General features: G+C 46.0%; 1 protein-coding gene across 12 annotated transcripts in view; it reads right to left on the bottom strand.

The window, feature by feature from the left end:
• Positions 1 to 14,613, bottom strand: part of Insc (INSC, spindle orientation adaptor protein) — a 107,552-nt gene that overhangs the window by 23,245 nt on the left and 69,694 nt on the right. For all 12 annotated transcript variants that reach the window (XM_087658031.1, XM_087658034.1, XM_087658017.1 and 9 more), the window contains 1 exon segment: positions 14,385 to 14,510. In XM_087658031.1, coding sequence (XP_087514157.1) covers positions 14,385 to 14,510 — 126 coding nt within the window.

Here is a 14,613-nt window from a genome sequence, read left to right as displayed (position 1 = left end):
ATCCCAGTGAGGCAATTTTCTCCAGTATTTTGTTGCAATGAAGAAAAGCTGATGGACGAATTACCCACAGGCCCAAGATTCTCACATTTGGAGGAGACTGCAGAAAGGGACCTCAGAGGGAATCTCTGAGTCACATAGAATTAAGGAGAGGGCCTCCGGGCATCAGGAGAAAGCTAAGCCACAGTGGGTTGAGGATGGAATGATGTCACTATGTGGCAAGCACTGCCCATGCAGTCTCTCATTGAATAATTGCAATATTCCATTCAAGTTGATGTTTCAAATACCCATCTCATAAGAAAAATGAAAGCCATAGACACTGGCATTATTACCCTATATTTTAGGATAAAGGCTCAAAGGGGTAAGAAAGTTGTTTAGATTGTAAGAGGTAGGCAGGATTCAGACTAATAGGTCTGGCCCCAATGTCTGTACTTTCTGATATTCTAGAAATTGGCGTGAGGGCTAAAACGTCTCATACCCCAGTGATTGGAAGTCCGTGGTGATGAGTTGTAGTGAGCTGGGCTGGATTGGAGCTTTGGACCTGGTGGTGTGCGTAGAGACCGATTTGTGTGGTAGCCTGTTAGTGACAGGCTGAGGGAAATCAGCAGCATCAGAAACAAGGAAATTTGCCACCTACAAAAAGCCACCAAATAAAAAAACAAGCGGGCATATGAACAGGTCCCCCAAGCTTACGGAACACAAAGCCCAAGCAAACCACCTAAAGCAAAGCAAAACAAAATACAGGACTCAGCCTCACTGGTTTTGATCCACACAAGTTAAAATTCAGTTTTATGTCTCATCTTTATTAATTACTTTTCCATTGATGTGATTAAATGCCAGGACTAAAGAAACTTAAAGAAACAATTATTTTGGCTCACAGCTCTATAGGGAGAGTCTATAGCTGTGGGAAGGCATGGCAGCAGGGGGCCGGGACAGGAAGCTGGCTGATCATGTTTTATCTGCACACAGGAAGTAGAGAGAGGAGGAAGTGGGTGAGACATAAACCCTCAAAGCCTTCCCCCATTGGTGTAATTCTTCCAGCAAGGCCACATCTCCTGAAAGTTCCATCAGCACCCCAAACAGCACCACTACTAGAGACCAAGTGTCTGTGGGGTTATCGCTCATCCAAACCATCAACTTATTAAAAAGTATAAGCATATTATAAAACCAGAGAAGGATATGATGCTAGGTATCTTTCTATAGTGTCAGTAAGTATAGCTTGCTACAACATGGCAAGCAAATTAGCAGTACTAGTAGAGATGTACAAATGCTATGCCTTAATTTCTATGTTAAGACTCCCAAAGACACTGGCACATACCTGCCAGGAGACATTTAGAAGGGTATGTGTAACAGCACTGCCCAGGACCGCAAGCCCACAAAAGACACTCAAGTGACATTGTCAGGAGAATGCATGCATGAATTGCAATGGATGGACACAGCAGGATAACATACAGCTGCTAAAGCAAATGGGCCACAGACACACACGGTGACAGGAGGGAGCTTCATAACCACAGGGATGTCTGTGGGAGAAAGAAAATCTCTTAGCAGATGATGGCACCGTTTATATCTGTTGTAAAAGTCATACAGCTTAGATTATTAGACAGAGATCTAATAAAAACAACATAGAACCTAGGGTGAGGCCCTTTCAGTGGTAGGTGATCAGAGAGATGAAATGAAGAAGTCTTAGCTTAATGCTATTTCTAACATTTAGAATTTGTAAATATTCAGCATACAGAGGTCTTCCCATAGGCATCCATTTTACTATTGGAATCCTTTATAAAACATCTTCCCCTTTACACATTTATATATGCAATGTATTCAAATGCAAACAAATAATGATATATTTCTGTATTTTATTGTCTTACATAGATGATGTATCCTATGAGTATATGTGAATATTATGCCATCTCTGTCCTTGTAGCTGCCATACCACTGTGATCTGATCACAATTACAGTCTTCTGTACAATCTGTCCAGGTCACATGCACATTGGTCTCCAATTTGAGACCCTCAGGGAGAATGCTGCACTGAATTCCCTCTAGGTCCTTGACACCCAGCAGAGGATTCAACAGCCAGACTATAGTATGGGAGGAATGATAAGGAAACAAATAGAAAATTGAGGAGATTAATCGGGCCCCACAGGACAGCATGTTAACTCTGGTCCTTATTTCTGATCTCCTTGACCCATGCCTCCCTCTATGGAGCCTTTGAGAAAGAAAGGGAGGAGCTGGAGAAATGAGGTCATTCAGCTCAGCTCCTATGAAAGACTGAGGAGCAGTCCTGCCTGAAGCCACCTCCTTCAAACACTAGTCCAATTCCAGAACTGTCTCCAGCCCCTAATTGCCCATTTCCCATCGCAAGTCATAAAGTTAGTGCCAAGACAGTCCTCTAATCAAAGCACTTATACATTCCTAAAGAAATGGCTGCTAGAAGCACTTCCAGATAATTAGCTCATACTAAAGTGGAGTGGGTCTGGGCCTGGCCTGGTGGATGGGTTCATATGTGGAGATGAGGTTGGTCCTGGGACCTGAACCGCAGGGCTCATGGACCAGGAGTCTGGCACACAGATTCTCACTGAGGGTAAAAGGAATGTGAAACTTGGGCATCTGGGGCACCCAAAGTGTAGGGCATGATGTCAGATTTATGAGTAGCATTCTCCCATTGATTGCCCAAAAAACGGGTGGGGTCAGAGGTGGCCATTATAAAACATTGAAGGAACACAGTATATGAAGGCCCGTCATGTATCCCTGGTGCTAGTCAGCCATCTTGATTTTGTGTTAGAGCATTTGTTTTGCTTTTGCTTTGTGTTTACTTTTCAGTGAATGTCAGAGGAGCTAGCTAGTGGCTTATAACAAAGAATTGTGTAAGTGTGATGTAAACATTATCTCCTCCATGATTCTGTCTACTCAAATATCTAAGACCTGCAGGAAAACTCAAAACAAATGAGGATTCCAAAGAGACTAGAATCCTCTTCCTGGGTCCAGCAAGAACAGGTATATTCCTCTAGAACATAACCAGTTAAAAGGAAATTTGAACTCTGTTTAGAAAGAAACAAAAAGACAAACAGAAGCCAAGGACAAGGCAGAATATCATGTGGGTCAGAAGGAGAAAGCAAAATATGAACCAGCTTGGGGCAAGGTTTAAGACAAAGTCATGGCAATGTCTGTGGTCCAACCCCTTCCCCCCTTATAAAATGATACACTGGTTTTATGGCAGAGATGTGAACTTAAAAAAAAATCCACAGGAACTAAATAAGCCTGCAAAAGGTGACAGCATCCTCCCCTAAGCCAGCATATCCAGGCTCCACCTCTCCTGTTATTTCAAACACAAATAGATAAACACAAACATCAAATCACAATAGAAAATGGGAGAGCAGATAGCAGGGTTTATGTGGCCTCTCTGAGGGGAACGAAAGCCAATAAGGCAGAGGGAGGAAGATGCACAGGCAGAGAAAGTAGAAAGGGGCATCTTCAGCGGAGAGCAATCGTGGCTTGAATCACTTGGGAGTGTAGCTAGAAACTAATCTCTTTATTCGCAGAGATTTTTTTCCTTAAAGCACATTTTAAAGAGATGTGTTGGAATGACTGTTCCTTGCGTCAGTGTTACTGGCCTTGTGCTATATAAAAATGCCAACTTTTCAACAAAGTCCCATGGAGGCCCAGCTGGGACCTGGGTGTAGCCAAAGTGCTTAGGTCAGCGATTATCTGATGATCAGTGCCATCATCTGGGGGAATATTAAAAATTATACTAGTTAGGCACTAGGGAGGCAGAGGAAGGTGGATCTCTAAGTTTGAGACCAGCATGGTCTACAAAGTGAGTCACAGAACAGCCAGGGCTACTCAAGGAAACCTTATCTCAGTAAATCTATACACACATACACATATATATCTTCAATTTAACGAACTGAATTTTTATTTTAATGACATGTCATCTTTTAAAAGATTTTTTTATGTAAGTCTAATGGACATCTTGGCTTGAACACCAGTGTCCTGGGACCATTGTGGTACAAGAGAGTTGACACAGCCTTCAGAGTTTGGAGAGTGCCTGCTTTCTAACTGGACTTCCTCAAGATACAGCACACACAGCCGCAATGAACCAGTCAACGACACATTAGCCTTCCTTTTAATTCAGCAGCATGACAAAGGAGTCCATCACCAGCATCTCCAACACTGTGCTTGCCAATGCAATCACCCAAGAGAAGAAATGATGGTTAAAAGAAGCAAACCAGCCATTCTGCATACCATCCTTTACATGTGGCGCAAATGTGCAGAAAAACGTGAGGCAGTCAGCACTCTACGAAAATGTGTAAGTAGATTTAACACAACCACTGGATACAGTATCAAGTATATTTTCTGTGTATTAGCAGAAAGATTTCAAAAATGGTAATTTAAGGTACAACTCACATTACCATAAAGCATAGATATGAATAAATATTTAAAAGATATATGAGGGGGTCAACCTTTAAGGTCTACACTAAGCAGTAAGGCGCATGATGTTCATTGATCAGACTACTCTAATTGTTTGAGATGCCAAACATATAGAAATATAAAGAACTCTTAATTAAAATATTGGCAGGTATTTTGTAGACTCCAACAAGCTGGCTATAAAATGGAAATATGAAGATTTGCCAATATCATCTTAAAGAACAAAGAGAGTACTTGTACAACTCATTATCGAGATTTTTTTTGTTTTGTTTTTTGTTTTTGTTTTTGTTTTTTTTAGATTGAGGGCCTCAGTGTTACATTGGTAAAAGGACTAACAGAACAGACATACTGTATCCATCCCTTTGTTTACATAAAGGTCTCACTTCAACTTGGGAATGGTCTTTTCAATAAATGCTTTAGGCTCAACTGACTAACAGTATGAGTGGAAAACTGAAAGTTTAGTTTCGCACCAAGAGAGGTGAGTGGTAAGTCAGGATGTGAACAGCAAACCAATGAGCCTCCTTGCAATGGTTAGCTTTGCGGACCTTGCACAGCCCAGCATAGGAAGAAAGTTTCAATAAGGAACTTTCTAGACCAGATTGGCCTGTGAGGCATGTCTGTGGGGATTTGTCTTGATTGTTAACTGATTTAAGAAGACCTGGCCCATTTTAGGTGGCACCCGTCCCCAGGCGGGGTCTTCAGAGCAATATAACAAAGGAAGAAACTAGCTGAGGACAAGCAAGGGTCCATACATTCATTTCTCTCTGTTCTTGACTAAATATATGATCTCACCAGATGCTTAGAGCTCCTGCACTGGGGCAGCCAGATCCCCAGTGACAGACTGTAATCTAAAATTGCCAACTCAAACAAACCCTTTCTCCCCCTAAGTTGCTTTTTGTCTGGATATTTTGTCACAAGAACAGAAATGAAACAAGGACAGTGTCAAACCAAATACAGGAAAGTAGCCTCAGCATTCTGGGGGAAGCAGGGATTTCTTAAATAGACAGAAGCAGCACTCACTATAAAAAGGAAGATCAATAAATAGGACTGTAACAAAATCAAGAATTTCTATTAATCAAATGACAACATTAAGAGAATGATAAAGCAAACCACAGGCTGACAACATTTATTCTTGCTGCCTCTATCCGAAAAGGGATTTGTGTCTAGAATTCATTTTAAAATTTATAAATCAATAAGGCAAGACAAACGATGCAATGTTTTCAAATGAGACATTGAACTGACGTTTCACCAAAAGAAAGAAGAAGAAAAAACACAAGACAACCAAATGGACAGCAAGGATATGAAACAGAGCTCTGACTCGCTACTCATCAGAGAGACAAACTTCAAAATCATAATGAGAGATGAATTTGTGCCTGAGTAAGCCAGAGGCAGGGGACTGCCTCATAAATCTACAAGCATCTTCATCCCTGCTTCTGAAATGGTCTAGGAAGAGGCCCCAGCACAGCTCTGGAAATTGAACACACTCATCATGTCTACAGGCCTTTCTGCCCACCCACCCCCAGTCTCCCTCCCTTTCCCTGTGAGCCTCCTCTTTTTCCTCACAGCCCTTCCCTATCTGCAGGGAACCAACAGGCCCACCACCACTTGCTCTACACTGTCAGTACCAGAATGTGGAAGGAAGGGCATACTTCTGGTCCAGTTCCACCCCAATCTGCACTGATGCTCACAGAGGCTCACAGTCTCCCATTTCCTTTTGCTGCCACAAGCCCTGTGTCCCCTGCTCCCCTCCTAGTGGTGCTTCTCCATTCAAAAGCCAAAGGACAGCCCAGCATCAAAAGCAGCCAAAAGCATCACCTCTACCCCCAGTCAATTCCCCTTTGCTATGTCCCCTGCTCTTCACCACACCAGCATCACGTTCGCACACAATTTTCCATCTTTCTGAGTCATTTGGCTTCTAAGGAGGACGTGCACACCAAGTAACATTTTATCCACATCAGAGTCTCCTCACCCCTGGTCACCAATACACAGAGAAGGAAGGGAGTTTCCCAAAGCAAGGCACAGGGTCAAAAGGCTACAAGTTCTGCTTCAATGGCTTCTCTGGATCTCCATTCACACCCAGGGAACAGGTACCAGAATTCCCAGCTGAGAGAGCTCAACACCTCCTCGTTTTCCTACATCACATTGTCTTACAAAATTCATTCATACTCCACACGCTACCCAAAAACTTACTAAATGGTATTGGGAAACGTCCTTCTGGTTCTTTAGGGAACCAGTCACCAAGAGAGAACAGGCCTCACTACTCATCATGGCAACTTCTACCCAGGAAGCATCCTCAGTCTCAAGTGCTTGCTATTTATCTCAACTGTCTCACAGTGACTACACATCCTGGCTCACCAGCCTCCTATGTCTGCTTGGAGATGCAGTGATTTGAGTCTGGGGTCTGAGGAGGGAGGGAGAGAGGAGAATCTAGCATAAACCATAAGGCCTAGAGTGCAATGGAACTTAGCTCATATCCCACAGAAACATATTTCAACATTTTAGCCATTCTTTCCTCACTGAAGGACCCACCCCCACTCCTCTGTCTGCTGCCTTCACTTCACACAGGCTCCTGAAACTGCTGGCAAAGGCTTTGCAAGGAAGACCATCTATACCTCACCTCAGGCTGATGATAGGAATAGTGTGTGTGTGTGTGTGTGTGTGTGTGTGTGTGTCCATGCCTTGACAAGCCAAAGCAGTTATCAAGATAGTGGGGAGCAGGGTCGTTAGGGGAGAAGCCAGGCAGAGCTCTGGGCAAGAATGTCAAAGAGACAAGAGAAGCAGGTCAGAGCTGGCTCTGAACTTAAAGTCAACAAGCAGAGGTGAAAAAACAAACACAAAAAGAAGACAAAACAAAAAAAAAACAAACAAAAATTCTTCTGTTAAGATGTTCCAGCAGAGGCAGAGGCCCCACTTGAAGATACACACATACAAGAGGCCATAGGTGTCTGTCTTAAAAGCATGCAGAAAGATCATCCCTCCAGTTTTACCTAAAGCAGCTGAGGGGTACAAGGTTACATGTGTGGCTGGACAGCATCTCCAGCCCGGCATACCAAAGGGCAGTGGGTGGCAGGGAGCATGCTCAGTCATAACCTGGGAGACAATAGGGTTTCTGTGCTCAACAGAGAGAACACAGAACCAGAGGTCAAGCCTGATGACCTGAACTTGATCCCCTCAACCCCACGGTAGAAGGAAAGAAAGAACTCCCTCTTCCAAGCTGTCCTTTGACCTTCACATGCACACCGAGGCACATGCACATGGTCACTCTATTACAATTAATTAATTAATTAACTGTAAAATATGCATAGCTCATCCTCTGGGGAAGCCTCAGCAATCTGGGTTAGCGGTATAGTAGATTGCAAGATCTGTCTGCATCTTTCACCTAGAGGATGATATAGGAAGCATTGGTTATCTTAAATTTTAACCACTACCCAACCTTGGACATTGCAGGATATATCTTCTGGCCCTAACCGTTGATTCCAAGACCCAGAGCCCAGTAGCCACAGCAGTTCCAGGAAAATGCGGTCTTCGGCAGCCTGATAGTGGAGCTCTTGTCCACCAGGGGCCGCTGTTGCACAGCACATGGTGTCCCACAGAGTCCCAGTGTGAATCACATAGACTGCCACGCAGCTCCAACCCTTCCAATTCAGGTTGGAATTGATTGGCAGGGAAACCTCAGTTCCCAACCAGCACTCGGGACAGTACTGGCCTAGTAAAAGCAAGAGGGAAGTACATAGGATGGGGATGGGGTGGGGGTGGGGGTGGGAGTGAGAGGGCTAAGCTTTAATCATCTCTGCTCCTCCACCTGGAGACAGACTGGAAGGTAGACTGCGAGACAGAAAGAGCCACACTCTTCCAGAGAAGACTGAGTCACAGTTTTCCCCTCCTCTCCTCCTCTGCCCTGCAGTCAGAGCAGCCCAGCTAACTGACTGTGACCCTGAGGTCTCGGGTCAGCCCCAGCCTGTTCTCAGGGCAGCTGAAGTCATTGTTAGGCATGAGGAGAGGGCAGCATCTGGGGAGTCTGTTTTCAGAGCACCCGGTCTCTTAATCAAGAGCTTCTCCTAGGGGAAGAAGAGTCAGTGAGGCAAATCAAAGACCTGATATCCACAGCGCCCCGACTCCACCCACACAGCCTCACTCACTTAACTATCAGGACTGGATCTAGCAAAGTAAGTCACTGCTTTGTGCTGGGGCTGCACACTGTGAACTCTATTGCAGCTTTTGAATCTTGGAGGGTTCAAGGGTCTACCCTTGTCAGCCTCTATTTGAACTTTTGTAAACGGGAATGGAGGTGGCCACCAATCCTGCATTACTTGAATAACAACTGTGAGATTCAAAAGGGCTAAAGGGCGGGCCTAATTTCTTTTAAATGTACTATGTCTGACTAGCGGCCACTGAGCAGAGCACCACGGTGGAGAGACTCCCAGTAAGCAGGCAATGGAGCGCCCCAGCCCCCTCACCCCACCTCTGCCCCACCCGCCCACCCCCCACCCCACCCCCCCCCCCCCCCCCGCACTGCCACCAACAAGCCCATTTCTTCCTGCCCAGGGTCTTTGCCTAGACCTCCCTGTCTCTATTGCCCAGGCATAACCCAGCATGAAAGGTGAGCTTCTGCATGAGGTAAGCAGCTGTTTCCCTTCCCACATCCACCCTCACCCCAGAGACTTTCTGCTTGGACTTGAAATTGAGTTCTTCTACCTCCCCTGATCGTCCTTAATTTCTTTATCGATTTTCATTAAACTCTCCCTTTGGCTCCAGGACAAAGTAAACTAACTCCTTATTTTTCACAAAAAAAAAAAAAGAGGGGGTGATGAGTTAGAAATAAAAGAATGTTCTTCAGGAAGTGGGACTTGCTCTTGTCTAAGGCTAAAGGGAAATTTCCAAAACTGTCTCGAGAGCTGGCTAAAGTTGGCTGAGCACTGGGCTTTGGGATGTTCCTGACCTCTCATGGTCTTAGACCTGTGCTTTTCTGCTCTGCAGGTGCACGGCTCCTCCTCTGGACCATGTGCTCAGTACTGATCCTGATCTTTGGTCCCGTTCTTTGAGCCAGCAGTACCAGGCCCTTACTTTAGTCACACCTGGAACTCTCCTATGGCCATTGCAAAATCCTTGGCACCCAGTCTCTTTGGAGGACAATGCAGAGTCTCCCTAGACCACCATGTAGGACAAACAAGCTAGATATAGGCAGGCTATGTCCCATGCACAGATTCCAACTGTAGACCCAATGCGTGTTTCCTAACTCTGACAAGGGAGGTACCACTTCATTTCTCAGAAGACAACGCCAAAAGTCAGAGGGAAGTAACAAGCTCCTTGGGACTCTCTTCCTCCACGAACTGTGCAGCTCTTGGCAATGCCAGTCTGTGTGGTGTCAGGAAAGCAGCCCTGACCTGTCAACCTTGGGAGTTGGGAGTGTCTGCTCTCACTCTATCCCAGGCTCCAGGTCATCTTGCTCCAGTCATCTCCCAAGTGTGGTCCTGAGAACATTATCATCTCTCTGGGCTCCTCTGATTCACTGAGTGTGGAGCTCCTTAGAGACACAAAGCTCCACAGATCAATGGCCAGCCACAGGGTCCTTTGCATCTCCTAAGACTTCTTTCCCTTGCACCTCTATACACCCACTGGGACCAGATCTCCACTAGGCTTTTGATTCTCTTTCACCAGGAATTCTGAAAAGAGGGAGCCTCCTTGAGGTCACAAGCCAGCCTCCACTCTATATGCACTTCTGGGCTCTCCACATTTGGCCTTTGAAGCAAGCTGCTTACCTTCTACCCTGAGTCTAGCATGGGACCATTTAAGGAGACATGACTATCTGCAGAGGACCAGGAAAAGCCTGGCTGACTTCGAGAAGTGTACTGATCCTGGTCCCAAAACAGTGTGGAACCTGTGGCTGAAGTAAACTAGATCTCTACAGGGAAGACCCCTTAGACCTTTCTAGAGAGACCTTCCCTGACTAATACCTTGATCCTAGCTCCAAGGGAGCCATTCACCTGTGGTCCCCACCTCCTCCTCCTACAGACAGTAACCTCCCAGAGTCCAGTCTCTTCCAAAGTCCTTGGTATTAACACTGCCCCAGGCCACAATCATGAAAACTGTGATTCAGCCCCACTGTGCCCTAAGTCCCATGAGATCTCAGTGTACTTAAATCAGGAGAGTGTCTAAAAGGCTCCAGAAGTTATCCCAAGTAACTTGCAAATTCTCCAAACTTAATAAGCATGAAGAATCAAGTTTAGACCAAGGGCAGCCTGTCCCTCGACATCTGCAGGGCTCAGCTGCACTGCAGAGACGGCTTCCCAACAACACATGATAAAAGAGTGCGTCTGGAGAGTGAGCACTGGACAGTATGAAGGGCGGAGTGAGTGGATGAGAATGGCAGTCAGAGGAAGGAGCGGCAGTCAGTGACTTAAAGTGAGTGACTGAAGGAGACCAGGACTTTTTCAACCCTTAGCAATCTGACTTGGAGAAGAGGATGCCACCCACTGTTTCTTTTCCTTTTTGGGGCTGGGGCGAGGGGACCTGGGTTAAGCCACAGAAACTTTTTTAGTGTCCTTCGAGTATCCATGAAGCAAGCAAGGTAGGGATGCAGAGTGGCTTTGGAACCAAGGTTTAAATCCTGCCTGACACTTGCTAATGAGGTGAGTTTTGACAAGTCACAAAACTCTCTGTGACTCTGGCTCCTCATCTAGAAGAAGGACGTATTTACAGTGCTCGCCCCATAAGTCACTGGTTTGATATTGAAGGCATGTGTGCACTGGAGTGGCCCAGGCCCCACCATAGGCTGAATTTCATTGATTAGCATTCTTTTCCTTCATCTTCAAAAAGCAACATATGATATTCAGCCAACCCAGCCCTGGAAAAGATGAGGTAAAGAATCCCCGCCTTTTTTGAGTTGCGTCAGATGGGGGCCATTGCACCTGCAACTTTCTGCTATAAGCATGAAAGTGCTGCTATGTTTCTAACTTGTTTTCCTCCTGCTGCCCACAAAGGTCACTAAAGCCAAGCATCTGACTGCCTTTTGGAGGTCTGGTTATCTCAGTCCCCCTTCTTACTTCTCTGTGCTCCCTACCAAGCCCTAACAAGCCAGAATGAAAGAAAATAGGAAGCAAACCTTGTTTGGCCATTTAGTTACTATTAAAGAAAGATTTACAGGAGCCAGGGTGATGGTTGATTACGCATCACATAAGCTTAGCCATTCCCTTTATTGAGTTTATCTGTCTCGTCACTATGCAAGCAAGTGCACGCACAACACAGTATGCATCCACATCCAGACAGTTCTCCGGGGAGGAAAGAAATGATATCTGGTTAGATTTGGGATCTAGGATTTGATTTGAACTCTCCCCCAACTTTAGCTGTAAGTCCTTAAGCAAGTAGCTTCCCTCCTCCAAGCCCATTTGCTCACTGAGTAGCAGAACCCAGGCAAGGGTATCATTAACCTCAGCCTATTACCTCCAATATAGGGCTCTTAGCAAACCACTAAGTGCAAAAGCTTCTAACCAAGTGGGAAGAAAGCACAAATGGCTTCCCCATTCAGAGACACACCCTTGAGCTGTAAAAGACAGAGACTCACTATTCATCCTCCACCTCAACCTCATTTCCTACTCCTCTGCCTGCTCATGGGAATGGATTTGGAAAGAGGCAGCATGGGAAGGCAGGTGACTGGTTGCCTAAGCAAAGAAACTGGGGAGAGTTTGGAGCTGTCTGGGTAGATGGTTTCAGGCTATGGGTCACAGGGGTGAAGAGAGGAAAGCTGTTTTTCCTCCAAACACATTCTCAAGGACAGATACAGAGCACCCCAAATCCCACAGTCACCACAGCTGTCCTGACACACTGAGCTTTAAGTCACAAGAATATTCAAATTAGGTTGGGAAACCCTCTAATATCATTCAGGCTCCCCAGCCTTCCAGGCTAGTGTTCCTCAGATCCACATACAGGCCCAGACTCACTGCCTGGGCACGAGTAGCCAATGTTGGATTTATCGCCCCAGGTTAGGCTGACACAGAAGCACCTAGGGCCCCCAGAGCACCAAATTCGTCCTTTGACCCCATACTTCCTGTGATGCATTGGTCCAGGAAGTCCTTGGGTGGGTTTCAGTTCTCCTACCCAAGCTGTGCAGACCTCCATGGAATGGAACCCTCCCCGCATAATAGGCACCAGTGATGGTTAGTCCTGATTGTCAACTTGATTGGATAGGCTGACAACTAAGAACTTAGTAAAGCATAGGTCTGGGTGTGTCTGTAAGGAATTTTCCAGAGATCACTGACACGTGGAATTGGTGGGGAAGATCTCAATGTAGGTAGTGCCATACCATGGGCCAAGGCCCAGAGGGAATGAAAACAAAAGCCAAAAGTTCTCTCCGCCTGCCTGCCTGCCTGCCTGCCTGTCTCTGTCTCTCTGTCTCTCTTTCTTTCCATGGCTACCATAACATAATACACAATAAAGTAACCAAGTTTATCCATCTCCTCTACCACTGTGAACTACTATGATGCATTCATTGCCTTAATGCAAGCCAGTGTAATGGTTCCCATCAGTCTTGGACTGAACTATGAACCAAACTAACCCCTTTCCCTTAAGCTGATGCTGTCCGGTATTTTGTCACAAAGATGGAAAACTGACCGGTGATGGACTCAATGGCATCTTGCGCTGCCACTTTTATCCACCAAGATCTGGATTCACTTCCTGCTATGAAATGACCAAATAGCCCAAAACTTTCAAACCACTCTCTACCAGCTTTCCAACCAAAGCCTTGTTTGTTTCATACACTGAACACTTTTGGTCAGTCACAACCACCACCCCACCACCCCACCACCCCACCACCCCACCACCCCACCACCCCACCATCCCACCACCCCACCACCCCACCACCCCACCACCCCACCATCCCACCACCCCACCACCCCACCACCCCACCATCCCACCACCCCACCACCCCACCACCCCACCACACCACCACCCCACCATCCCACCACACCACCACCCCACCACCCCATCACACCACCACCCCACCACCCCACCACCCCACCACCCCACCACCCCACCACCCCACCACCCCACCACCCCAGAAAATGCTTAGTGTCTCCTTCTGTTGCTGGCTATTTGATCACACTGTGAACCATGAGATTGTGTTATTTACTTAAAAAAAGTTCTAGTTGTGGTGTAGCTCAACCCTTAGCATACACCTTTAATCCACAATGAAGGTAAAGTTAGTTTGCAGAGGAAAGAAGAACCAATGTTTGAAAGTGATGTCTAATTGAGCGGCAGACAAAGTGATGAATCAGAAAGATTTGACAGAATAAGATACACCTAACCCTTACAAGATGAGAAAGGAAAGGGAAGTTGCTTAAGAGAAATGCAGGCAGAGAAAAAAGGAAGGAGAGAGGAGGTAGTTTTGCAGGAAGAGTTATAGAGATAGGCTGTAGAGATAGAACAAGCTAGACACAGGTAAAGACAGAAGGAGTCATAGAATAAGGAGCCAGAAGATTAGAACATATTGTCAGAGTTAGTTTGAAGCCAAGCAGAGCAAAAAGTCAGAAGCAGAGAGAAACCAGCTTATATCAGTCAGCTTGGAGAGGACTTTGAGCTGGAACAGCTGAGATGAATCAACTAGCCAGCAACCAGAAAGAACAAGAAAGGGAGACCTTATTCAGCAGCAAGTCTCAGTGGTTGAAAACATTGTAGGCCTAGATTGAAGTATGTGGAGGCTAGAAACGTCTAGAACTAGGCATAGATTAGCAGACAGAGGCAACAAGCTTCAGAGATGACAATTACACTCTGTCATTCCCAGTTAGACCCCAGAGTCACTTTCCACTTCATTCCATCAGACTTCAGTCAACATTCCTTATAGTCCCTTCTGAGAAGTGCCTGGTAGAAACACATTAGAATAGCCTTGCTATAGGGAGAGGACCAAATGGCTACACCAGGCTCCTAACCCAGCTGGCTCAGAGACTTCAGCCCACGAGTCAGCTGCCTTTACCTTTTCCAGCTGATGGACACCCTCTTCCACACAGCAGATAGAGGCCAGTGTGCGGAGCGCCTGGGGGTACAAACACCGGAAGGTGTCCTGCCGGCAGACCTTGAAGAGGGCTACAACCCCACCTTCCTGTGGAAAAGAAGAGAATGATGTTACCTTATGATCTTCCCTAGATTGACTCAATAATAACGACAGCCCTCATTTGGCAGACATGTTTTGGGTCACTCTTCAC

This window comes from Rattus norvegicus, chromosome 1 (assembly GCF_021556685.1).
Source record: "Rattus norvegicus strain SHRSP/BbbUtx chromosome 1, alternate assembly SHRSP_T2T, whole genome shotgun sequence".
In the NCBI taxonomy this organism is placed as follows: Eukaryota; Metazoa; Chordata; class Mammalia; order Rodentia; family Muridae; genus Rattus; species Rattus norvegicus.
This window is presented reverse-complemented; position numbering and strand designations above follow the sequence as displayed.